The 26090-nt window shown below is 43.1% G+C and overlaps 1 protein-coding gene and 1 long non-coding RNA gene across 2 annotated transcripts; one reads left to right on the top strand and one right to left on the bottom strand.

Annotated features, from left to right (window-relative positions):
• Positions 1 to 536: 536 nt before the first annotated feature.
• Positions 537 to 1593, bottom strand: LOC136464716 (uncharacterized). Its single transcript, XR_010761253.1, has 3 exons — positions 1348 to 1593; positions 699 to 770; positions 537 to 615 (listed from the first exon to the last, which is right to left on the bottom strand). It is a non-coding gene; the product is annotated as an uncharacterized lncRNA (long non-coding RNA).
• Positions 1594 to 4188: 2595 nt separating this feature from the next.
• On the top strand, positions 4189 to 5835 carry LOC136466253 (uncharacterized). The gene has a single exon (XM_066464659.1). The coding sequence runs from the start codon at positions 4189 to 4191 to the stop codon at positions 5833 to 5835; it is 1647 nt and encodes a 548-aa protein (XP_066320756.1).
• Positions 5836 to 26090: the final 20255 nt, after the last annotated feature.

The raw sequence follows: 26090 nt of genomic DNA, 5'->3' as shown, positions 1-26090 counted from the left end.
TATTTAAAAAAAAATAAAAAAATCTTTGCCGAGGGCCCTAGATCTGGGCCCTTGGCAAAGAATATTTAAAAAAAATAAAAAATCTTTGCCGAGTGCCTGACGGCGGGCACTCGGCAAAGATTGACGCCACTGGCCGCCGTGACCCATCCGGCCATATTTGCCGAGGGCCAATTTGCCGAGGGTCGTTTCTTTGCCGAGGGCCAGGCCCTCGGCAAAGGCTTATTTGCCGAGGGCCTAGCTTTGCCGAGGGCTTCTGGGGCTGGCCCTCGGCAAAGACCCCCTTTGCCGAGTGCCCGAGAGCTAGCCCTCGGTAAACCCAGAAGCCCTCGGCAAAGAGGCCGTCTCCAGTAGTGCGAGCTCACATGCCCTGCAGCACGAAGAACAATTAAATATCCATACTGGTTTCTAACTTGAAATCAGAGACTGAGATTACCAATTTCCAAATAACCAATGAGTTACAGTTACAACAAAATAATGCAAGATAAATCTCATCTCATCTCATATAATTGAAACTGAACCTCTGCTGTACAACATAAGTGATGGAACAAATAACTTACAAAGCATTAAGCCATCAAATTCTCTCATCCCACAATGGCTATCAGGCAACGATGCAACCTGCATGGTAGATCATGTAAAGAATTAAGACATCAAATTCTCTCATCCCATAGTAGCTATCAGGCAAGTTTTTGAAATCATACCTTGCAGAACAGATACTTCTTGCCTCCTGGGCCAAAAGTTACCTCTTTGACAACTTTATTTGCATCACGGTCCTGCACCAGAAATGTCCTAAGTGAATAAATTAGACACAAGGAACACAATATGTAAAAAGTATTTTCTGGAAAAAATTGCCAAAAAGAGGCATACAGGATTATGGTACATAATAGTATTTTCCATACAAAGTTTATCAGGATTAATTGAAACAATGAGAAATTTCCACCTAAATGGTCCTAGAGGCAGACATCTATTGGAGGCACTGCAATCTGAAGGCTTGGAGCGAGGTCGGCACCAAAACTAGTTCCCTGTCTGTCAACCACCTCACTAGTTGAAACAAGCCGAAGTCCAGGCAATTCAAACTGTAAGTTAAACATGTTGCCCAATCTCACCATTTTAGACGCCTGTTCAAGCTTATGGCTGTGACTCGGAAAGATAACGAAGAAGTGGAGTCTAAACATAAATGGAACGTTACAAGACATTGAGTATTGTCTCATCCTAATAGTTTAAAACTTATCGGTGGAGCAAATATATATTTCATCAATAGCTGTGGGCGCTAGATTAATACAGCACCAAAAGCCGGATTTCTGAGCATCAGATCTAAGTAGCAAAAGGAAAAGCAATGGGAAAGCTTACTGATGCGGAGGTATCATTGGTGTCGGGTATGCTGAAGGAGACGACGCAGGGCATGGAGCCGTCTGGTTGCCTCACCGCTGACGTTCACGGGACCTCGCCTGTGCCGCCGTGTTCTGGTCGCCGCTCTCCAGCTCTCCGCCCACGGTACAGTACCGCATGGATGCCGTCCACGTCTCCGCATCCAGTGTTTTCGTGCGGGCCATCCCATCATGCACAACGTAACCGCTCCATCATGCACAGTGAACGGCATCGGTGGGGTGTTGTACGGGCGCGGCGCGGTGTGGGTGGGGGTGGGAGGGGATAAGAGTGGGAGGAAAATAAATTAGGGTTTGAGTTTTATGCACATTTCATCCATCTGATCGTGAATCACAACGGAGAGCAAATCGTGGGCCGAATAGGAAATCTTAGATCTCCTTTCCTTTTTCTTTTTTCTACTTTCTAGAAATTTACGAACTTCTACAATTTTGGAGTAGTAAATGATTTTCAATAAAAAAGTTGTCAATAAAAAAGTTGTAGATCCCATCGAGACCTACAATTTCGGTTTTTGGTCCTTTCTCTATCCGACTTTATTTCAACAATTTAAAATTTGAATTTCAAAATAGGACAATTTCGGACATAATTTTGGGACAGTAAATGACTCCAAATGAAAAAGTCATCAAAAACAAAGTTTTATAAATCATCTAGATCTACAACTCATATTTTGATCATTTCTCCATCCAACTTTGTTTGAACAATTCAAAATTTGAATTTGAAAATATGAGAGCTTCCAACAGAATTTTGTAATAGTAAATGATTTCAAATGAAAAAAATCATCAACAACAAAGTTGTAGAACTCATCGAGATCTACAACTTTTGTTTTGGTCATTTCTCCATCTCATACAGTGGTAGTATATATTATTCACAATTAGATATATCTTTTATATGTTGACATATAACTATACGAGAGATTTATTAATTTGTGAACAATGTATACTGCCACCTTTTTAAAATCATTTGAGTTTTTTTAATATAAAGACTATGCAACAAAAACATGTTGCTATGCAAAATTATAGAATTTTCTGACAAAGTTTAGAATCATTACAATTATTTTATGGTAATTTAGAAACAGAAGGATGAATTCTCCCTAGCAAACAAATGATTTTCCCTAACAACTCTGAGATATGGGATAGAGTGAAATGTATGACCATAAATATGTTCTTTGTAATTTTGTTACTCCTATTAGAGACACACACAGTTCAATTTGGAATTACTTTCGGAAAGCACGCATAAATTCATTTAAATAATAGAAAATATCAACGGGTTCCAAATTTTTTGAAACTCCTACGTAGCAACATATATGTAGGCTATTGCTTGTTAAAAAAAAGTTTTGGAATATGAAAGGCACTTTTCCTAAAGGTAGCTTCACAACAATCGTTCTCTATTTGCTTGATAAATAAAATGACCAATAAACAGAAATAAAAAAGCAGTAAGAATACCATAAATTGATAGATCACGATTTTAAAAACTTTTAGAAAAAAAATCATCACATTTAGTGTTAGCATGAGGGAGAAAGATTAGTTACAAAATTTCACCGTAGATTAAAAGGAGGAAAACTTTGTTCATGTTCTTAGTTTTCAAGATCAATTCACAACAATGAGCAACCCATATTTCGTGGCGGTGCAAGTTGACTCTCATGAAAACTATCACTCTCATGAAAATAGATAATTTCGTGGTGGAGTAGTCATTTTCATGAAAGGGTATTAAATACTCTCACGAAAATAGTTGATTTCATGACGGTGGGTGGAGCACTCTCATGAAAATAAGTTTTCGCGGCGGGATTTACATCACCCTCGTAAAAACGAATATATTCGTGAGAGTGTATTTTTCATTCTCACGAAAAACTGTCCCCCTCACGAAATCTCCATTTTCTGATAGTGACAGGATGCTCTGATGGTGCCCATCATGGAGATCCACCTGTCGTAAGACATGATGCGGATCCGAGCTCCTCGCCGTTGCCCTCTCCACTGCCGTGACTCCATGGGATTTGTCTGTCGTCATCCTCTCCCGTTCGAGCTCCTCAGGCAGTGGCGGATCCAAGCTCCACCGCCTCATGAGATCCACCTGGCATCGTAAAATCACGTCTTTGAGCTCCTCAGGCGGTGGCGGATCCGAGCTCCACCGCGTCATGAGATCCGGTCCACCGTGCTCCTCGAGTAGTGGCGGATTCAAGCTCCATGTCGGACCCACCGCCCATGGCATCTAGTGCACCACGTCGACGATGAGGAAGAACAGTGCAAAGGGGACAATCGCGGCATCGAGAACGAGGTGGTCCCGTCCAATGGGGTCGAGGACGAGGTCACCCCTTCCGATGATATCGCGAATCCGTGCCTAGTTCATGGTCACCCCACCCCACCGGCGTCGTGGTAGAAGACGACGAGGAAGACGACAGCGAGGATGTTAGTTGAATCCCGTGCACGTTTTGCATTGACATACTTGTACTTAGGCAGTGCATGTTTCCTTTTCACAAGCTAGTTAGCTGCATGTAGTAGAACGGTGTGGAGCCAGAGCCGTGCTGCACGGTGCGGCGAGCGAGTCTTCCGCCACGGGCGCATAAAAATCGTTCTCGCGCACAAGGCGGGCACGGCGATATCGGATCACAGATCGTTGTAAACACTGTTGAATAAATAACAAAGAAGAAAGCCTGAAGGGGCCGCGATAGTGCGCGGCGAAAACTGCTCTTGCGTCTTGCGTTTTTTTGTGTCACGTCGTGAGTGCAGAGAGCGAGCGCCGGCCTTCGTAGATCGCCGTCGGGCAGACCACTCCGGTCACCGGCGCCAACAAGTGGTACCAGAGCCGCATTGTATGTTCTACGGTGGGTCGGTGAGCCCGCCGCGTGAACCACCCCGCAAGAAGTTCGTCATCCCACCAAGATCATCGTCGTCGTCGGTGAAGATGGGCGACAAATCGCCATCGGCATCAAGCAGCTCGGCACATGGAGTTCGGGAGAGCTCCTTGATGTGGCCGATGCTCACCCGCTCCAATTATGCGGAGTGGGCAACTCTGATGCAGTGCAACTTTGAGATCTTGGAGGTGTGGGAGGCGGTTGAACCGGGAGGTGAAGGCATGAAGAGAAAAGATGATCGCCAGGCCATGGGCGGACTTCTCCGGTCCGTTCCTCAGGAGATGTGGCAGATGTTGGGGGCGAAGAAGACCGTCAAGGAGGCATGGGAGGTGGTGAAGAGCATGCGCGTTGGAGCTGAACGCGTAAAGGAGGCCAACGCTCAGCGCCTGCTCCAAGAGTTCGAGAACATCGCGTTCAAGGACGGAGAGACGGTGGATGAATTCGCCTTGCGCATCAACGCCCTGGCGGCGGATCTACGCACGGCTGGTGAAGCCATCGAAGACGCGAGAGTGGTGAAGAAGATGCTCCGAGTCCTCCCCAAGCGCTACTTGCAGATCGCGATCTCCATCGAGACGCTACTCGATCTCAAAACCCTAACGATTGAGGAGCTCGTTGGGCGTCTCAAGATGGCCGAGGATCGCCTCGGGATCGAGGCCGTCACCGACAAAACAGGCAAACTCCTCTTGATGGAGGAGGACTGGGTGGCCAGGAACCGCCATCGACTCATGCCCGAGTCCTCTTCGTCGAGTGGAGGCGAGAAGAAGGCTGGGAAGTCGAAGAATGGAGGTGGTGGAGGACGAGGCGACCGCGGTGACCGCGGCGAGAAGAGAGAGCCCGTTGTCAAATTGACATCGATGGGCACTCCGAGGAGGAAGGGGCGTTGCAGGAACTGTGGCATCTATGGCCACTGGGCGGAGGACTGCAAGAGGCCCAAGAAGGAGCGCAAGGAGGAGGCTCATCACGCACAGGCGGACACGGAACACCCGTCGATCCTGTTGGCCACGGTGCACGCCGTGCGTGTGCACTTGCGCATCGACGAGCAGCCAAGGGGGTGCGCGACATGTCAGGTCGTGCATCTCAATGAGAAGAAGGTCCACCCCGGTGATAGTGATGAAGCCGGAGATGTCTGGGTCCTCGACACGGGGGCCAGCAATCATATGACGGGACGTCGCGAGGCACTTGCATCGCTGGACACGTCTGTGCGCGGCACGGTACGGTTCAGCGATGGATCGCTCGTCGAGATCGAGGGCATTGGCTCTATGGTGCTCCAAACCAAGGCAAAGGGGCATAAGGTACTCACCGAAGTCTATTTCATTCCTAAACTCAGAAGTAACATTGTAAGCTTGGGTCAATTGGAAGAGGGCGGCTGCAAAATTGTGATAGAAGAAGGCTACTGCAATGTGTTCGATGTTGAGCGTTCTCTGCTGGCTCGATCACCACGTGTCAAGAACCACCTGTATCTATTGACAACGCAGCTGGCAGCTCCTGTTTGTTTGACAGCCAAGACTGATGACAAGGCATGGGTATGGCACGGCGTTATGGTCATCTTAACTTTCGTGCACTCCGTGATCTTGGTCAGAAGAGAATGGTGGAAGGGATGCCGGTGATTGACAGGGTGGAGGAGTTCTGTGATGGCTGTGCGTTGGGAAAATAGCATCGACAACCCTTTCTTGCTGTGGCAAATCACCGAGGTGAGAAGCCCCTGGACTTGTTCCATGCCGATCTGTGTGGCCAAATTAGGCCAAAGACACCGGGAGGTAAAAGCTATTTTTTGCTTATTGTTGATGATAATACAAGATACATGTGGATTGAGCTGTTGGCAACCAAAGATGAAGCGTTCAAGTGTTTCAAGCGTGTCAAGGCGCTAGCAGAGATAGAACAAGGTGGGAGGCTCCGAGCTTTTCGTAGTGACCGCGGTGGTGAATTCAACTCCATCGAGTTTAGAGAGTACTGCAACGAGCATGGTGTCAAGCATTATACCACGACGCCATATACATCACAACAAAATGGCGTTGTGGAACGGCGCAATCGCACCGTGGTGGAGATGGCGAGGTGCCTGCTGAAGAGTAAGGGTGTACCGGGAGAGTTTTGGGGAGAGGCAGTGACAACGGCAGTTTATTTGCTAAACCGTGCTCCGACAAGAAGCCTCCAAGGTAAAACACCGTATGAGGCATGGTATAATAGGAAGCCTAAAGTGCATCACCTGCGTACCTTTGGTTGTATCACTCATGTCAAGCAGATAGGCCCCGGTATGTCCAAGCTGTCAGATCGATCAGTCCCGATGGTGTTAATTGGATATGAAACAGGAACAAAGGGCTACAGACTCTATGATCCAGTAGCTAAGAAGCTTCACATATCCAGGGATGTGATCTTTGAGGAAAGCCGAGCTTGGAAGTGGAATCAAGAAGCTGAGTCAGATGCTGGAACACCTATGTTTGAAGTTGAACATTACACTATTGCTGGACAGGGTACAGTAACTGACAGTGCAGATTCAGGCTCACAGTCAATGACTGAAAGTTCAGTAGATTCAGTTGCAGAACCTCTTTCACCTGTGCAGTGGTCGATTGACACTGATGCAGGATCACCCCAAGTGACACCTCCAGGTAGTCCTAATGCACCAGGAATTGAATTTGCAACACCACCATCTAGGGATTCAGTGGATTCAGAAAGGGTTCAAATGAGATATAGAACTGTGCAGAATATTAATGATACCTCTGAAGAAGTCCAAGACTTTGAGTACAGTGGGTTGTTGAAAGGTCCTAATGGCTAGAGGGGGGGTGAATAGCCTAATAAAATTTCTTCAACAACACTTAACAAAAGGTTAGACAATTATAAGGCGAAGCATGTGTTGCGCTAGCATACTTAAAATGCAAGCCACCTACCACAATTCTAGTTTAGATAGTGTCGATTCACACAAGAGCTATGACACTACCCTATGTTAGTGTGCTCTCAAAAGCTAACTAAAGAGCCACACCAACCAAGCAAGCAAGCTCTCACAACTAGCTACACTAAAGAGCTTGTCAACTAGTTTGCGGTAAAGTAAAGAGAGTGATTAAGAGGGTTATACCGTCGTGTCGAGGAGTGAACCAATCAATCACAAAGATGAATAATAATGAATACCAATCACCTCGGAATCAAAAGATGAACACAATGATTTTTATCGAGGTTCACTTGCTTGTCGGCAAGCTAGTCCTCGTTGTGGCGATTCACTCACTTGGAGGTTCACGCACTAATTGGCTTCACACGCCAAACCCTCAATAGGGTGCCGCACAACCAACACAAGATGAGGATCACACAAGCCACGAGCAATCCACTAGAGTACCTTTTGGCTCTCCACCGGGGAAAGGTCAAGAACCCCTCATAATCACCACGATCGGAGCTGGAGACAATCACCACCCTCCGCTCAATGATCCTCGCTGCTCCAAGCCATCTAGGTGGAGGCAACCACCAAGAGTAACAAGCGAAATCCGCAGCGAAACACGAACACCAAGTGCCTCTAGATGCAATCACTCAAGCAATGCACTTGGATTACTCCCAATCTCACTATGATGATGAATCAATGATGGAGATGAGTGGGAGAGCTTTGGCTTAGCTCACAAGGTTGCTATGTTAATGAAAATGGCCAAAGATATGAGCTACAACCGGTCATGGGGCTTAAATAGAAGCCCCCACGAAATAGAGCCGTTATACCCCTTCTTTGGGCACACTGCGCTCTGACTGGACGCTCCGGTCTTACTGACCGGACCCTGGACCCAGCGTCCGGTCCACTGATGGACGCCACGTGTCACTAGCTTCAAACGCTATTCGTCAGATTTCAACGGCTACGAAGCTGACCGGACGCTCCAGCAAAACTGACCGGACGCTGGAGCCTCAGCGTCCGGTCGAGTACAATAAGGGTCAAAAACCGGTTTTCCTCGACCGGACGCGTCCGGTCCACCTCGACCGGACACAGCCCAACGTCCGGTGGTAAACCCTAGCCACTGTACCGCCAGTCAGCGCGACCGGACGCAGGCAGTCAGCGTCCGGTGCATTTGGATCCAGTGTCTGGTCACATGACCAACGCTGGCATCTCCTCCGTTCTCTTCACCCTTGCTCAAGTGTGCTAACCACCAAGTGTATCACTTTGTGCACATGTGTTAGCATATTTTCACAAATGTTTTCAAGGGTGTTAGCACTCCACTAGATCCTAAATGCATATGCAATGAGTTAGAGCATCTAGTGGCACTTTGATAACCGTATTTCGATACGAGTTTCACCCCTCTTAATAGTACGGCTATCAAACCTAAATGTGATCACACTCTCTAAGTGTCTTGATCACCAAAACAAAATAGCTCCTACAAGTTATACCTTTGCCTTGAGTCTTTTGTTTTTCTCTTTCTTCTTTTCAAGTTTAAGCCCTTGATCATCTCCATGCCATCACCATTGTCATGCTATGATCTTTATTAGCTTCTCCACTTGAAGTGTGCTACCTATCTCATGATCACTTGATAAACTAGGTTAGCACTTAGGGTTTCATCAATTCACCAAAACCAAACTAGAGCTTTCAATCTCCCCCTTTTTGGTAATTGATGACAACCCTTATACAAAGATATGAATTGAAATTTAGTTGAATCCATGTTGCTTACTCAAGCATATTTATCATGTGTAAAAGGATATGGACAAGTTTCATGAATCTCAAATGGTAGCAATTGCTCCCCCTACATATGTGCTAAGAGTTTGGATTATAGCTTGCACATATGCTTAGATAGGAAAAGTAGGAGTCAATGTCTACCATATGATGCTAAGGTATAAAAGATGGACCTTTGAAGCGTGATACCAATCGGAGTGCACCAATATACCATCCTTAGTACCATGGTTAGTTCTATATCACTTGGAAACAATGCTTGAAAAGATACCACTTGTAAAAACTTACATGGAAATGAAAGTTATCTAGTGATTTCATTTCATCATTCAATTTTACAACTAACATTCATCACACAAGCATGGATGTGTAAATTTAATACTTGTGCCATGCAAGCAAACATATGAAATGCACATTCAAATGCACCATACAAGTTCATGAGCTTGCTCCCCCTACTTGTGTGCTCAAAATTTTAGTTGATCCCTTTTCTTTGTCATATCTCTCCCCCTATGTCATATATCAAGATATCATATGTTTCTCTCATTTTAAGATATTTCTTTCCCTTATCTTTGTTTCTCTCCCCCTTTGTCATCAATGACCACAAAGGGTCTAAATATAGATAGTATTACTTGTAGGGTCGAGATTATCAATGTCAATCAATGGGGTTAGGATGATTTTCCCAAATTTGGTCCAATCTAGATTATTTCCCAAAGATATTTAACTCGGTTTGATCCAAGGACAAGCTTCTTCACACCTCCAAATGAGGGTTACCTTGTACCATGTTGAGTTAAACACTTATATGTCATTTTCTAGATTAAACACTAGGTTTACAAGCCCATAAACATGTCATATGCCATCACTAGATCAAGTCAAGCGTAGAAGCAATAGTGATACCATATTGACATCAAAATTTATTTGATTTTCATAAATGAGCCTAATAAACTAGAACCACTTGAAAGGTCCTAATAAGATTGTAAATATGACTAGATGCACTAAACATGTCCTTAGCAAGGATGTATGTCATGCCAATCAACTTTTACCTTGGATTGCTCGAAGGAGAGGCATGTCATATGAGTGGAGGTGCATCAACACATATTTGAGAAATCCAATATGTCCAACTCATTCCTTAGCTTGCAAAACCTTTTCTCATCCAATGGCTTGGTGAATATGTTGGCAAGTTGATCTTCGGTGCCTACACTCTCAATGCAAATGTCCCCTTTTTGTTGGTGATCTCTTATGAAATGATGGTGGACATCAATGTGCTTTGTTCTTGCATGTTGCACTGGATTGTTGGTTAGCTTGATTGCACTCTCATTGTCACATAGCAATGGCACTTTCTTGAACTTGATTCTAAAGTCACACAAAGTGGCCTTCATCCAAAGTATTTGTGCACAACAACTACCGGCGGATATGTATTCGGCTTCGGCGGTTGATAATGCAACACTATTTTGCTTCTTTGATGACCATGAAACAAGTGATCTTCCCAACAATTGACATGTGCTTGAGGTGCTCTTCCTTTCAACCTTGCATCCCGCATAATCTGAGTTAGAGTAACCAACTAGCTCAAACTTTGCTCCTTTGGGATACCACAAACCAACATTTGGTGTATGCTTCAAGTACCTCAATATCCTCTTTGTAGCCTTCAAATGACTTTATCTTGATAAGGCTTGAAATCTTGCACACATGCATACACTAAACATGACATTCGGCCTTGATGCGGTCACATAGAGTAGGCTTCCAATCATAGACCGATACAACTTTTGATCTACCATATTTCCACTTGCATCACTATCCAAGTTGCTATTGGTTCCCATTGGTGTGCTAATGACTTTGCTATCAATCATGCCAAACTTCTTGATCATGTCCTTGATGTACTTGCCTTGACTCACAAATGTACCATTCTTCAATTGCTTGATTTAAAGATCAAGGAAGTAACTCAACTCTCCAATCATGGACATTTCAAACTCATTAGCCATCATCTTTCCAAACTCATCACAAAATTCTTGATTAGTTGATCCAAATATGATGTCATCAACATAGATTTACAAAACAAATAGATCTTTTCCAATCTTCTTGATGAAAAGAGTGGTGTCAACCTTGCCCATTGTGAAACCTTTAGAGAGTAGGCAATCTCTCATACCATGCTCTAGGTGCTTGCTTCAAGCCATACAAAGCCTTCTTCAACTTGTATACATGGTTGGGCTTCTTGTCATCTTCAAAACTGGGAGGTTTCTCTACATATACTTCTTCATTGATGTAGCCATTTAGAAATGCACTCTTGACATCCATTTGATAGAGCTTGATGTTGTGGGCATAAGCATAGGCTAGCAAGATTCTAATTGCTTCCAATCTAGCAACCGGGGCATATGTTTCTCCAAAGTCAAGACCTTCAACTTGAGTATAGCCTTGTGCTACCAATCTTGCTTTGTTCCTTACTACTATCCCATCTTGATCTTGCTTGTTTCTAAAGACCCATTTGGTTCCAATCACATTGTGTCCCTTTGGTCTTTCTATCAACTCCCATACTTGATTTCTTGTAAAGTTGTTCAATTCTTCATGCATAGCATTTACCCAATCAACCTCCTTCAAAGCTTCATCTATCTTCTTTGGTTCAATGGATGACACAAATGAGAAGTGTTCACAAAATGATGCCAATCTTGATCTTGTTTGCACCTCTTGAAATATCACCATTGATTGTATCCAAGGGATGATCTCTTGCAATACTTGTTGGTTGAAGGATTGGAACTTGATTGCTTGCACTTGCTAGATCATTGGGTTGAGATGATGTACTAGCCACTTGATCTTGATTAATGTCATGAGAGTCACTTGCACTAGCTTGATTTGTATCATCTTGCACATTTGAGTTAGAGAGCACTTGCACTTGATCATCTTCATCATCATTCACTTGCCTAGGCCTCAATTCACCAACATCCATGTTCTTCATGGCATTTAAAAGTTGAATGCCTCTAACATCTTCTAAGTTCTCATCCTCTACTTGTGAACCCTTGGTTTCATCAAATTCAATATCATGAACTTCCTCAAGAGTACCACTATCCAAATTCCAAACTCTATATGCTTTGCTTGTAGTGGAGTAACCAAGTAGGAATCATTCATCACATTTCTTGTCAAACTTGCCCAATCTAGTGCCTTTCTTTAAGATATAGCATTTGCAACCAAAGACCCGAAAATATGCAATGTTGGGCTTTCTACCATTCAAGAGCTCATATGGTGTCTTCTCTTTCAATCGGTGACAATAGCAAGCCGTGTTGATAGCTTCGGCCCAAAAGGATTGACTCATATTGTACTCACTAAGCATAGACCTTGCCATATCAATGAGTGTTCTATTCTTCCTCTCAACAAGGCCATTTGATTGTGGAGTGTACTTGGCCGAGAATTGATGTCTAATTCCAAATTCATCACATAACTCATCAATTCTAGTGTTCTTGAACTCACTACCATTGTCACTTCTAACTCTCTTGATGGTTGTTTCAAACTCATTGTGAATGCCTTTGACAAATAATTTGAATGTTGCAAATACATCACTTTTGTCCACTAGAAAGAATACCCATGTGTATCTAGTGTAGTCATCCACTATCACAAAGCCATATTTATTTCCACTGATACTAGTGTATTGTGTTGGCCCAAACAAGTCCATGTGCAATAACTCAAATGCTTTACTAGTGCTCATCATGCTTTTCTTAGGATGGGTGTTTCCAACTTGTTTGCTGGCTTGACAAGAGCTACAAAGCTTATCCTTTTGAAACACAACATCTTTCAAGCCTTTAACTAAGTCATGCTTAATCAATCTATTCAATTGTTTCATTCCAACATGACCAAGCCTTCTATGCCATAACCAACCCATGCTAGACTTAGTGAACAAGCATGTAGATAATTTAGCTTCACTAGCATTGAAATCAACCAAGTATAGATTCTCATATCTAAAGCCTTTGAAGATCAAGTTAGAGCCATCTACACTTATGATATCTACATCATCTACTCTAAATAAGCATTTGAATCCAAGATCACATAATTGAGCTACGGATAGCAAATTGAAGTTCAAGCTCTCTACTAGCAACACATTGGATATGCTCATATCATTGGATATTGCAATCTTACCAAGCCCTTTGACCTTGCCTTTGCCATTATCACCAAATGTGATACTATCATAACCATCATTGCCATTGGTGTTGATTGAGTTGAACATTCTTGCATCACCGGTCATGTGTTGAGTGCACCCACTATCAAGAACCCAATGCCTTCCTCCGGCTTTGTAATTGACCTACAAAAGAAGATCAATTTTTTTTAGGTACCCAAACTTGCTTGGGTCCTTAAAGGTTAGTCACTAGGTTCTTTGGTACCCAAATGGCTTTCTTCTTTGAGCCCATCCATGGTTTACCAATGAACTTAGCCTTTACACCATTTGTACCCTTAGTAAGCATATAGCATGAATCAAGCTTAATAAAGGATACATTAGCATTTTTGTTCTTATTTTTGCATTCTTGCTCTTTGTGACCCACTTGCTTGCAACTAGTGCAAAACCGACCATTGTTCTTCACAAAACTAGTCTTGTGAGGAGCAAAGGCCGCTTTGCCTTTCTTGGGGGTATAGCCCAATCCCTCTTTGTAGAGAGAAGCTCTTTGGCTACCCAAGCACATAAGCAAGCGGTCCTCACCACCATAAGCCTTAGCTAGGTTGTGAGTGAGCTTAGTGACCTCCTTCTTGAGGTTCTCATTCTCAACCACTAGTGAGGCATCACAAGTGAGACCATCACTACTAGATGAGGTAGAAGTGGAAGTGCTACAAGAAGGGTTAGTAGGAGCAACAATGATAGGCATAGATAGCGGTTCATCAATTATATCACAAGTTAAACCTACATTACAAGTTTCAATATGCTTCTTTTTATTTTGCTCATCAAGCAAAGAAGAATGAGCCTTTTCAAGCTTTTTGTGAGCTTTGCCAAGCTTCTCATTGGCTTCCTCTAGCCTCCCATGAGATGCATTGAGCTCATCAAAAGCTTGCTTAAGGGCTTTTAGTTCCTTACGCACACTTTTGCATTCCCTTCTCTTGATATCAAAGTGTTCTCTAGCATCTTCTAGCATGTCAAATAATTCATCCTTAGTAGGTTCATCATCATCACTATATTATCATTTTTATTTTCATGTTCATTATCATCAACATGTTCTTCATCACTTTCATCATCACAAGATTATACCTTAGTGGCCTTAGCCATGAAGCATGATGAAGATTCGAAGAGAGAAGGCTTCTCATCAATGGCAATGCTTGCAAGAACCTTCTTCTTGGTGGTCTTGTGATCATCACTATCATCATCATCATCATCACTTGAGGAAGCATCACTATCCCAAGTGACTACATATGAACCACCCTTCTTCTTCTTGAAGGCCATCTTGTCCTTCTTCTCTTTCTTTTTCTTTTTGTCCTTCTTCTTGTTCTTCTTATTGTCATCATCATTATCACTATTGTATGGGCATTGAGCAACAAGATGATCTTTGCTTCCACACTTGAAGCACCTTCTTGACTGTTCTTTGTTCTTGAATGAAGACTTCTTTCTTCTAGCACGGTAGCCCTTCTTCACCATGAACTTGCCAAATCTCTTGACAAATAGAGCCATCCTTTCATCATCATCATCATCATCCCAAGATTCATCTTCTTCACTTGATGTTTCTTGCTTTGCTTTGCCCTTGGATGATGTGGCTTTGAATGCCACGCTCTTCTTCTTGTCATCTTTCTTGTCATCTTTCTTCTCCCTCTTTTCTTCCTTCTCATCATTATCTCTATAAGCATCATCGGTCATGATATCTCCCAAGATTTGGTTTGGTGTCATTATGTTCAAACCGCTCCTCACTAGCAAGGTGACCAACATGCCAAATCTTGCGGGCAAACATCTCAAGAACTTATTTGAGAACTCCTTGTCCTCTATCTTCTCACCAAGTGCCTTGAGATCATTTTCAATCACTTCCATCTGATGGAACATGTCCGGCACACTTTCATCTTCCTTCATCTTGAAACTTGCAAATTTATCCTTGAGAATGTATGCCTTTGCACCCTTGATTTCCTTGGTGCCCTCAAATGATTCTTCCAATTTCTTCCATGCCTCATGAGCTCTCTCAATGTTCTTGATTTGCTCAAATGTTCTCTCATCCAAAGCATCATGGATGGCACTAAGAGCAATGTCATTGTTTTGGAGTAGCAATTCTTCAGCGGCGGTGGGAGTCTCTTCATCTTCAATTTCAATTTTTGTTTCTACCACCTTCCATATCTTCCTATTGATTGACTTGATATATGTTGTCATCTTAGCCTTCCAATAGGGATAATTTGTGCCATCAAATTGGGGTGGCTTCTTGGTGTTGTTGATTTGAGCCATTTTTACACCGAAGGTTGTTAAGCCTCAAATCACGGTGACCTCGGCTCTGATACCACTTGAAAGGTCCTAATGGCTAGAGGGGGGGGGGTGAATAGCCTAATAAAATTTCTTCAACAATACTTAACAAAAGGTTAGACAATTATGAGGCGAAGTAAGTGTTGCGCTAGCCTACTTAAAATGCAAGCCACCTACCACAATTCTAGTTTAGATAGTATCGATTCACACAAGAGCTATGACACTACCCTATGTTAGTGTGCTCTCAAAAGCTAACTAAAGAGCCACACCAACCAAGCAAGCAAGCTCTCACAACTAGCTACACTAAAGAGCTTGTCAACTAGTTTGCGGTAAAGTAAAGAGAGTGATTAAGAGGGTTATACCGTCGTGTCGAGGAGTGAACCAATCAATCACAAAGATGAATAATAATGAATACCAATCACCTCGGAATCAAAAGATGAACACAATGATTTTTACCGAGGTTCACTTGCTTGCCGGCAAGCTAGTCCTCGTTGTGGCGATTCACTCACTTGGAGGTTCACGCGCTAATTGGCTTCACACGCCAAACCCTCAATAGGGTGCCGCACAACCAACACAAGATGAGGATCACACAAGCCACGAGCAATCCACTAGAGTACCTTTTGGCTCTCCGCCGGGGAAAGGTCAAGAACCCCTCACAATCACCACGATCGGAGCCGGAGACAATCACCACCCTCCGCTCAATGATCCTCGCTGCTCCAAGCCATCTAGGTGGCGGCAACCACCAAGAGTAACAAGCAAAATCCACAGTGAAACACGAACACCAAGTGCCTCTAGATGCAATCACTCAAGCAATGCACTTGGATCACTCCCAATCTCACTATGATGATGAATCAATGATGGAGATGAGTGGGAGAGCTTTGGCTTAGCTCACAAGGTTGCTATGTTAATAAAAATGGCCAAAGATATGAGCTACAACCAGTCATGGGGCTTAAATAGAAGCCCCCACGAAATAGAGCCGTTATACCCCTTCTCTAGGCACACTGCGCTCTGACCGGACGCTCTGGTCTTACTGACCGGACCCTAGACCCAGCGTCCGGTCCACTGATGGACACCACGCGTCACTAGCTTCAAACGATGTTCATTAGATTTCAATGGCTACGAAGCTGACCGGACGCTCTGGCAAAACTGACCGGACGCTGGAGCCTCAGCGTCCGGTCGAGTATAGTAAGGGTCAAAAACCAGTTTTCCTTGACCGGACGTGTCCGGTCCACCTCGACCGGACACAGCCCAGCGTCCGGTGGTAAACCCTAGCCACTGTACCGCCAGTCAGCGCGACCGGACGCAGGCAGTCAGCGTCCGGTGCATTTGGATCCAGCGTCCAGTCACATGACCGACGCTGGCATCTCCTCCGTTCTCTTCACCCTTGCTCAAGTGTGCTAACCACCAAGTGTATCACCTTGTGCACTTGTGTTAGCATATTTTCACAAATGTTTTCAAGGGTGTTAGCACTCCACTAGATCCTAAATGCATATGCAATGAGTTAGAGCATCTAGTGGCACTTTGATAACCGTATTCCGATATGAGTTTCACCCCTCTTAATAGTACGGCTATCAAACCTAAATGTGATCACACTCTCTAAGTGTCTTGATCACCAAAACAAAATAGCTCCTACAAGTTATACCTTTGCCTTGAGCCTTTTGTTTTTCTCTTTCTTCTTTTCAAGTTTAAGCCCTTGATCATCTCCATGCCATCACCATTGTCATGCTATGATCTTTATTAGCTTCTCCATTTGAAGTGTGCTACCTATCTCATGATCACTTGATAAACTAGGTTAGCACTTAGGGTTTCATCAATTCACCAAAACCAAACTAGAGCTTTCAGTTGTGCTACCTGGCTGCAGAAGAACCAAATAGTGTTGGAGATGCTCTAGGGGAGAAATGTTGGAGAGATGCAATGGTTGCTGAGATGGAGTCGATTCAGGCTAATAGAACCTGGGAGCTAGCTGAATTACCAAAGGGCCATAAAGCTATTGGTCTCAAATGGGTCTTCAAGGTGAAAAAGGATCCTCAAGGAAAAGTAATCAAGCACAAGGCTAGATTAGTGGCAAAAGGCTATGCTCAGCGTGAGGGGGTGGACTTTGAAGAAGTCTTTGCTCCTGTAGCTAGAATTGAGACTGCGAGATTGCTATTGTCTCTAGCAGCAAGAAGTGGTTGGAGAGTGCATCACATGGATGTTAAATTGGCGTTCTTAAATGGAGACTTGGTTGAGGAGGTATATGTCCGACAACCACCTTGCTTTGTTGTTGAAAATGGAAAAGAAAAGGTACTCAAACTGAAGAAAGCATTGTATGGGTTGCGTCAAGCACCCAGGGCGTGGAATGCAAGACTAGATAAAGAGCTGGTGAAGCTTGGTTTTGTCAGGAACCCACTTGAACATGCAGTGTATAGGCGTGCTGAGAACAAAAATTTTCTGTTGGTGGGCGTTTATGTAGATGACCTGATCATCATAGGGACAAGCCAAGAGAGTGTAACACCTCGGGTGTTTAAATACTAAAACAGGACATGTCATCATATGCATTGCAAAGCATTTGGTTATATGAAAAACTTTGATATGCATTCACTAAAACAAGTCTACATTTATGTTATGAGTGTTGCCTTGTATGGTTTGAATTGAGTTAAAAATTTGGTTTGGATTTTGAATTTTCAAGAAAACCTTGATTTTTCAGTATTTAAAGCCTACCCTGAAAAACTCATTTCAAAATCTAAGCATATTTTGGGGTTGAGCCTAAAAGCAAAAGTGTAGAGCTTGTCAAGTTATACAAAGTTTGTTTTTGGAGTTTTCAAAGTTGTTTAGAAAAATTTGAAGTAATTTGAAAAGGCGAGATTCTTTAAATGTTCCCTTTTCGAATTCAAATTTGCATTTCAAAATGTAGACCGAATTTGGGTATGGTTATAAAAGCAAAGTTGTAGAACTTTAAATTTGGAACAACTTTTATTTTTGGAGATTTTTGAGTTGTTACATAAATTTGGGAGTAATTTGGATTTTTAAATCGAATGGCAGTTTGGTAATTCTGATGAACAGTAACCGCGGAAGCCAAATCACCGTCTACGATCTTCCTTCTGCTTCCAGACGTGACTGTGGCCGTCCTTGGCTTTGTGCTGGCATGGGAAAGGCCCCTGCGTGGCTTCTCTTTGCTTCCTGGCCGTCCTATAAAGCCTGTGCAGTCGTCGTTCTTCGTTTTCCCTTCTCTGTTTTCTCCCGTCGCCATCGCCGCTGCTCTGTCGAGCTTTCACCGTCGATTCAGCGCCGTTGCCGTCCCAGCAAAGCATGTCCTAGCTTCGCCTGATCCTTGCGCACCCAGCCAGCCAGTTTTGGTCACTTGATTTCATCGGGAACCCCCGTTCGTTGCTCTTCTTCCTCGCGGCCGGCAGCACCGCCGTCGTGAGCGTGTCGCCGTGGCCAGAGCTCTCTGGTGCGTATTTGTCCTTGCTCGGCGTAGCTCCAGCTTTGCCTTGATGCCGTGGTGCTTAATACCTTGTTGCTTGGTAGTTTTGTCCACCGCAGTCGCCGGAGCACCGCCACCGTCGACGTTTTGCTCCGCCGTGGTTGCTCGGATCGTCAACCTGCTTCACCGTTGCTTCTCCAGCCCTGTTCTTTGCTCCATCGAGTTTAGGGTGAGCTACTGGTGCTTCCTGTGCACGTCGAACCACTCATCCATTGCTCTTTTGATCCAGCTTTATGCTCCAGTGCGTTCGGGGTGAGCTCCAGGTTCTTTTCCGAGTTGTTTTTGTGAGCTCCAGGTTCTTTTCCGAGTTGTTTGTGTGAGCTCCAGGTTCTTTTCCGAGTTGTTTGTGTGAGCTCTAGGTTCTTTTTCCGAGTTGTTTGTGTGAGCTCCAGGTTCTTTTCCGAGTTGTTTGTGTGAGCTCTAGGTTCTTTTTCCGAGTTGTTTGTGTGAGCTCCAGGTTCTTTTTCCGAGTTGTTTGTGTGAGCTCTAGGTTCTTTTTCCGAGTTGTTTGTGTGAGCTCCAGGTTCTTTTCCGAGTTGTTTGTGTGAGCTCCAGGTTCTTTTCCGAGTTGTTTGTGTGAGCTCCAGGTTCTTTTCCGAGTTATTTGTGTGAGCTCTAGGTTCTTTTTCCGAGTTGTTTGTGTGAGCTCCAGGTTCTTTTTCCGAGTTGTTTGTGTGAGCTCTAGGTTTTTTTTCCGAGTTGTTTGTGTGACTCCTGGTTCTTTCCGAGTTGTTTGTGTGAGCGGGTGAGTTCAAAATGGAATTTTTCCTTTTTCAGAAATGATTGAATAGTGCTGTAATTTGTTATTTTTGTGTAGATTTATTTAGAGCTCCAAAAATTATGAAAATTTTTGTGTGACCTCTCTGTGATGTATATTATTTAGGAAAAATATTAAATGTTACTTTTCAGTCATTTTTGAATGTGATAAAAATTGCTCAATTAATTAATAAATGAGTTTTCATGATTTTTCTAGGCTTAATTAATTATCCAAAAATTATGAAAATTGTTTTGCCACTTAGTTATCATGTGATGAACTTTTACAAAAAAAAATTTTGAGTTCAATTGAAATAAGTTTTATGAATATGTTTAATTAGTTGTTAATTGGCATCCATCATCGAGCATCATATTTTGTATCTCGCATCATGTTAAACATGGCAATGTTACTACGTGTAGTGAACGAAGGTGAGCACGTGGTAGTTAATCAAGTTGTGGAGGAGGTTAATCCGTCTGTTGAGGTGGGATCGAATACTTGTGTAACGTCGCAGGAGTCGGACTTTTCCATCAACGAAGGCAAGCCCCGGATGCATACAACCCTACCTTGTGTTTTACAAATTAAATTCGCTTTTGCTTTCCGTTACTGCATTAAGTGATTAGGAGTTAAGTGGAAACCTAATTGGTGCATTACCAACCTTGTTTTTCCATATCTACCTTGTTACCAGTTTTAATTCGAAAATGACTAGATATGCTTAGTCATGCTTAGCCAGGTGATTACCTGTCACCTGCAGGTTTTAAATGGATCTTTGGTTACTTATGTTATCATGAAATATGAACATGTGGAGTAATAAATCTAGACCGGGTGGACTCAGTGTGTGTGAGCCACAAGATATGGAGGTCTTGTGAGCGGGTTCTTTCCGCCTGGGTCGATTAAGGCACGTCCGTTGTTGAACTGTGTGCGGTGAGACTTTGTAGTACTAACCACATACTCTGGTAAGCCTGAACTTGGCGATTCTATTATGAGAAGGCTACTCGCGCACTGGGAGTGGAGAGATGGCGGGAATAGCATGTACCCACGTGGCAATGGGCTGGATTGGTGGAGTACTGTATTCTCGGGTGGCGCGGACCCATTCTTGTTTAGAGGATCCGAGGGTAGGTTGGTATATGTAGGTCGGGGACCTGCATATATCGTGTGGTCTGGAATCCCCAGCTGGGTTTTAATCGGTTCGAATCGTCGTTGCTCCTTGGTTATGGAGACTCACTTCTCTGTTCATCATCGTAGTATTAATAACTGGAACTCGAATAAGGCTTGTGAAGGTGTTGGATATGAAGTTTCATGATCTCAACATGGATCATGTCAGCTTTGTATATGTTTTTATGAAGTTTTCTATATGAAGAATTTTGTTAAAGAGCTTTTACGCAAAAGAACTTTGATTATTGTTAAAGCTATACCTTGAATCCCTGAGCCTACATTCCTGAGTCTTCTCAATTTTGTTTCGGTTAAGTCTTGTTGAGTACTTTTGTACTCAGGGTTCGTTGACCCCTTGTTGCAGGTGAGCCTCATGAGCAGATCTGTTTTGGATCGTGCTGCATGTCTATCGTTCGTTCTGACGATGAGAAGTAAATTGTGTGATCCTTGGGCAGGATGTTTATTTTGTGTGTTATGTATATATTAATTATGCCGCTCCACTACTACTATGATTTGTAATAATTATCGAACTTAGTTTGTAAGGTTTGAAACAACTGGTTTGTAAACTATGCTATCGTAAGACTTCCGCTGTTTTTACTCTGGTATTGATACTTGAATAAATGTTGTAATACTGCAATGACTCTGTAACGTGATCCTGCTCAGAAATCGTGGATGATTCGGGGTTCCCCGAGGACACCCGACAGTCTTTTTAAGTTCATGGAAACATATGCATAGATGTCAAAGGTCGTCGGACAGTGACAGGTGCATGTGGGCCCTATAACTTAGGAGGTTCTGCCACAGAATGGTATCAGAGCGATCGTTACAAGGTTTTTGTTGTATTGATTTACAAAAACTTCAAAATGATTTGGGATGACTAAATTTAACTTGCTAATTTGGTCCAAATTGCTTCTGACTTATCTTATTTCTTTCTCACCATTCCTTATTTGATTAAAAAGGTTTTGTGTGGTGGAGTAGTAATATTACTATGCCCTATATAAAAATAAATGTTATTTATGTGCATTATAAGCTTTGATGATTTTGTTCGTAAGAACGATTCATGCATCATTATTAATTCACTCGTTACTTCCTTCACCTCTGAGTCTAGAGTTGAGTAGTGAGTCTGGTTTAAGTAATGTAATCCATCATAGCTGCTCTTTAGACTTTGATCAAGTGGTCTTACTTGGATTAAATTAGCTTCCTACAGTATGGCTCGTACCAAGATGACGCCCCGTAAGTCCATTGGACCCAAAGGAGTTCCTCATCACCAACTTGCCCCTAGGAATGACGGTGCTAGTAGTAGCAGTTCTAGGCCTGATCCCCAAGCGGAGATACAGAGAATTTCTGCAGAATTAGCACAAGCTACTAGAGATAGGGCTTTGGATGCTATACAGGTAGGAGAATTACAGGATCAATTAAGGCGTCTCACCACCGCACACAGGAACTGTGAAAGCATGTTAGTTCGTACGGTGGAGGGACGAAATGAGGCTTGGCATAGGGAAAATGTAGCTAGAGCTAGAACTCATGAGCTAGAATTCTATGTAGAAGATTTAGAAGAACATAATACCTATCTACATGAGGAAGTTCATAGGCTTAGCAATCTACTAAATCCAAATCATGAGCCTCAAGCTGATGCCATGGACCCCGGTGTCATCCTTGCCGATGATAACGAATCGGAAGAGGAAGAAGAAGAAGATCCTGAAGAATTAGTAATGATCAATGAAAGTGATGATGAAGGCGGTAATAATTCCGGAATGGATACCGAGCCTGAAGTTTGAAGTAATCATGGAAAAGAGTAGAGTTGTATAATCGTTAATTATGGTTAAGCTATGTATCTTGTTTTGGTACTTATAGGGTCTGGTGTTTATAGTAGTAAACCCTATGTAATATGTCTGGAGTAAGCTTTTGTGCAATTCAATAAAGGCTTGTGAATAAAGTTTGGTTTGTTATGAGCAGATGCGTCGTACGCGGGGTTCATATGTTCCTGGAACTTCACAAGATGAGGATGGTATTCTAGATCCGCCACCAGTTCCAACAAATCTAGCTGATGCTATAACTGCACTTGTCAATGTGACGGCTGAAAATTCCCGTTTGCTTCATGAGATCGCCCTAAGTAATCAGAATCAGATGCAAGGAAACCGTGGTCGTCACCATAACAGACAGGAGGCTACATATGTTGATTTTATAGACACAAGACCACCGGTGTTCACCAAGGCAGATGAACCATTGGAGGCTGATGACTGGCTTCGAACCATGGAGCAGAAATTTGACCTTATTCCATGCACGGAGTATCAGAAACCTACGTTTGCCACCCAGCAACTTAGAGGAGCAGCAAGTGCTTGGTGGGCGAACTTAGTGGCTATGCAACCAGCTGGCATTCCAATAACTTGGGCTGAGTTCCGTACTGCCTTCAGAGCCCATTATATCCCTGAAGGAGTGATGGCAATGAAGCTAGATGAATTCCTTGCTTTGAAACAAGGAGATCAAACAGTGATGCAGTATGTGGGAAGATTCAATCACCTGTCACAATATGCATCTAAACATGTTAATACTGATGCCAAGAAGAAGAGGTGGTTTATGAGAGGTTTAAATACCAAGCTGCAAACAATGATGACAACTTGCACCAATGTCACTTATCATGAGGCAGTAAATATTGCAATTGCTTTAGAGTCAAAGTATCGGCAGCATAAGGAGCTCAAAAAGAAAAAGAGTGTGCCATCTGGATCTTTTGGGGGAAATTAGAAGAGGCAGAGGGTGATTTATCATCCAGTACATCATAATCGTCCTCCTTATCGTCCGCCGCAGTTTCAGGCTGGGCAACAGTCAAATGTCCGTCCTGCTATAACCTATCCGAATTCACAGTCAACCAATGCTTCTGGTGGCAATGCTCCAACGTCCCAGGGTCACAACTACCCATGCTACAATTGTGGAAGGACTGGTCATTTCTCCAGAGAATGTCCATATCCTAGGCAGGCTAATCAAAATTATCAGAAGGCCCCTGCCAATCGACAACACGGTCAGGCACCAAACAAGAACCCCAATCAGAATGCTCAGAAGGGCAAAGATGAGAGGAAGACAGGACGGGTGTTCTATATTCAAGCTGGAGAAATTCCAGAAGGGGAGCCAGTGATGATGGGTATGTTTCCTGTTGCCAATCACCCTGCAGTTATACTTTTTGATTCTGGCGCATCACATTCATTCATCAATAGAACATTTGTCGTGAAGCATGAAATTTCAATTGGGGCAACAAAGGAAAGTTTCTTTATATAGTCGCCCGGGGGACGTCTGTGTACTAAGGAAATGGTATACCAGGTACCCGTAAACCTGGGTGGGCATATTTTTTCCACTACCATGATTATCCTTAAGGATCAGGATATAGATGTAATCTTGGGAATGAATTGGATGTATCAGCATAAGGCTGTTATAGATGCTTTGAATAGGACTTTAAGAGTAAGTTTGCCTGATAGTAATTCTCAACTTCTCATCCAACTTCCAACTCTAAGAAGATCAGTGGGCAAGGTTTGTGCAACTGTTGTCAAAGAGATTAGAGATATTCCGGTAGTGTGTGAATTTCTAGATGTGTTTCCAGAAGATCTACCCGGTCTACCACCTGATAGGGATGTCCAGTTTAACATAGAATTGCAACCTGGAACAGCTCCGATTTCTCGGAGGGCTTATAGGATGCCACCTAAGGAATTGGCCGAGTTGAAGACTCAGTTACAAGAATTGATTGAGAAGGGGTTTATCCAACCTAGTTCCTCACCTTGGGGATGTCCGGCAATATTTGTGAAAAAGAAAGATGAGACCCTGAGGTTATGTGTTGACTATCGCCCGTTGAATGAAGTGACTATCAAGAATAAGTATCCCTTACCTCGGATAGATTTGCTTTTTGATCAACTGGCCGGAGCCAAAGTTTTCTCCAAGATAGATTTGAGGTCAGGCTATCACCAAATCAAGATTAAGTCTGAGGATATTCCCAAAACGGCATTTACCACAAGATAGGGATTGTATGAATACTTGGTAATGTCTTTTGGTTTGACAAATGCTCCAGCTCATTTCATGTATCTGATGAACTCAGTATTCATGCCTAAGCTAGACAAGTTTGTAGTGGTGTTTATTGATGACATTCTAGTATATTCCAAGAATAAGAAAGAACATGCGGAACATCTTAGGATTGTTCTGACCCGCTTGAGAGAACATCAACTATATGCCAAGTTCAGCAAGTGTGATTTTTGGCTTAAGGAAGTGCAATTTCTTGGACATGTCTTGTCAGCCGAAGGAGTTGCAGTTGATCCTAGCAAAGTGAAGGATGTGCTTGATTGGAAACCGCCAACCACAGTTCATCAAGTTCAGAGTTTTCTTGGATTGGCGGGGTATTACCGTCGGTTTATTCTAGAATTCTCTAAAATATCAAAGCCCATAACTAAGTTGTTGAAGAATCAAGTCAAGTTTGTCTGGTCATCAGAGTGTGAGGAGGCTTTCCAGACTTTAAAGAGGCTGTTGACTACTGCACCAGTATTAGCCCAACCTGATATCGAGAAGCCATTTGATATTTATTGTGATGCTTCAGGTATTGGTATTGGATGTGTGTTGATGCAAGAAGGCCGAGTCATTGCCTATGCATCTAGGCAACTTAAGCAACATGAAGAACACTATCCGACTCATGATCTAGAGTTAGCCGTAGTTGTCCATGCTCTGAAGATTTGGCGGCATTACCTGCTTGGTAATACGTGCCATATTTATACAGATCATAAGAGTTTAAAGTACATCTTTACTCAATCGGATTTGAACATGCGACAAAGAAGATGGTTAGAACTGATTAAGGATTATGATTTGGAAGTACATTATCACCCGGGTAAAGCAAATGTGGTTGCAGATGCCCTTAGTCGCAAAAGTTATTGCAATTGTCTGACAGTGAGAACAATGGGTTTGACGCTATGTCAAGAAATGGAGAAGTTGAATGTAGAGGTAATTCAACAAGGTAGTTTGACCAACATAATTGTTGAAGCCACTATTCGAGATCAAGTTATTGTTGCTCAGAAGGAAAACAAGGGTATAGCCCATATCAAGGAAAGAGTCAAGAATGGAAAAGCAGAATACTTCAGCATAGATGATGAAGATGTGTTATGGTTCAAGGATCGCCTGGTGGTACCAAAAGTTCCTGAGTTGCAGCAGTCAATTCTAGAAGAGGCACATGCTACTAGGTTATCTATCCATCCGGGAAGCAACAAGATGTACCATGACTTAAAGCAAAGATTTTGGTGGACTAAAATGAAAATAGAGATTGCTAGATATATAGCGAAGTGTGATACTTGTCAAAAGGTGAAAGCAATACATTTGAGGTCTGCTGGTGAATTACAACCATTACCTATTCCATCTTGGAAATGGGAGGACATAAGTATGGATTTTATTGTTGGTCTACCCAAGACATCAAAGGGATTTGATTCAGTATGGGTTATTGTAGATCGACTAACCAAA

Source organism: Miscanthus floridulus, chromosome 7, assembly GCF_019320115.1.
Source record: "Miscanthus floridulus cultivar M001 chromosome 7, ASM1932011v1, whole genome shotgun sequence".
NCBI classification, from domain to species: Eukaryota; Viridiplantae; Streptophyta; class Magnoliopsida; order Poales; family Poaceae; genus Miscanthus; species Miscanthus floridulus.
Note: the sequence above shows the minus strand (reverse complement) of the source record. Positions and strands in the feature narration are given on the sequence as shown.

What these genes read in the sequence shown, in the direction of transcription:
- LOC136466253 (XM_066464659.1), top strand. Translation starts at nt 4,189, where the DNA reads ATGTTCTACGGTGGGTCGGTGAGCCCGCCGCGTGAACCACCCCGCAAG.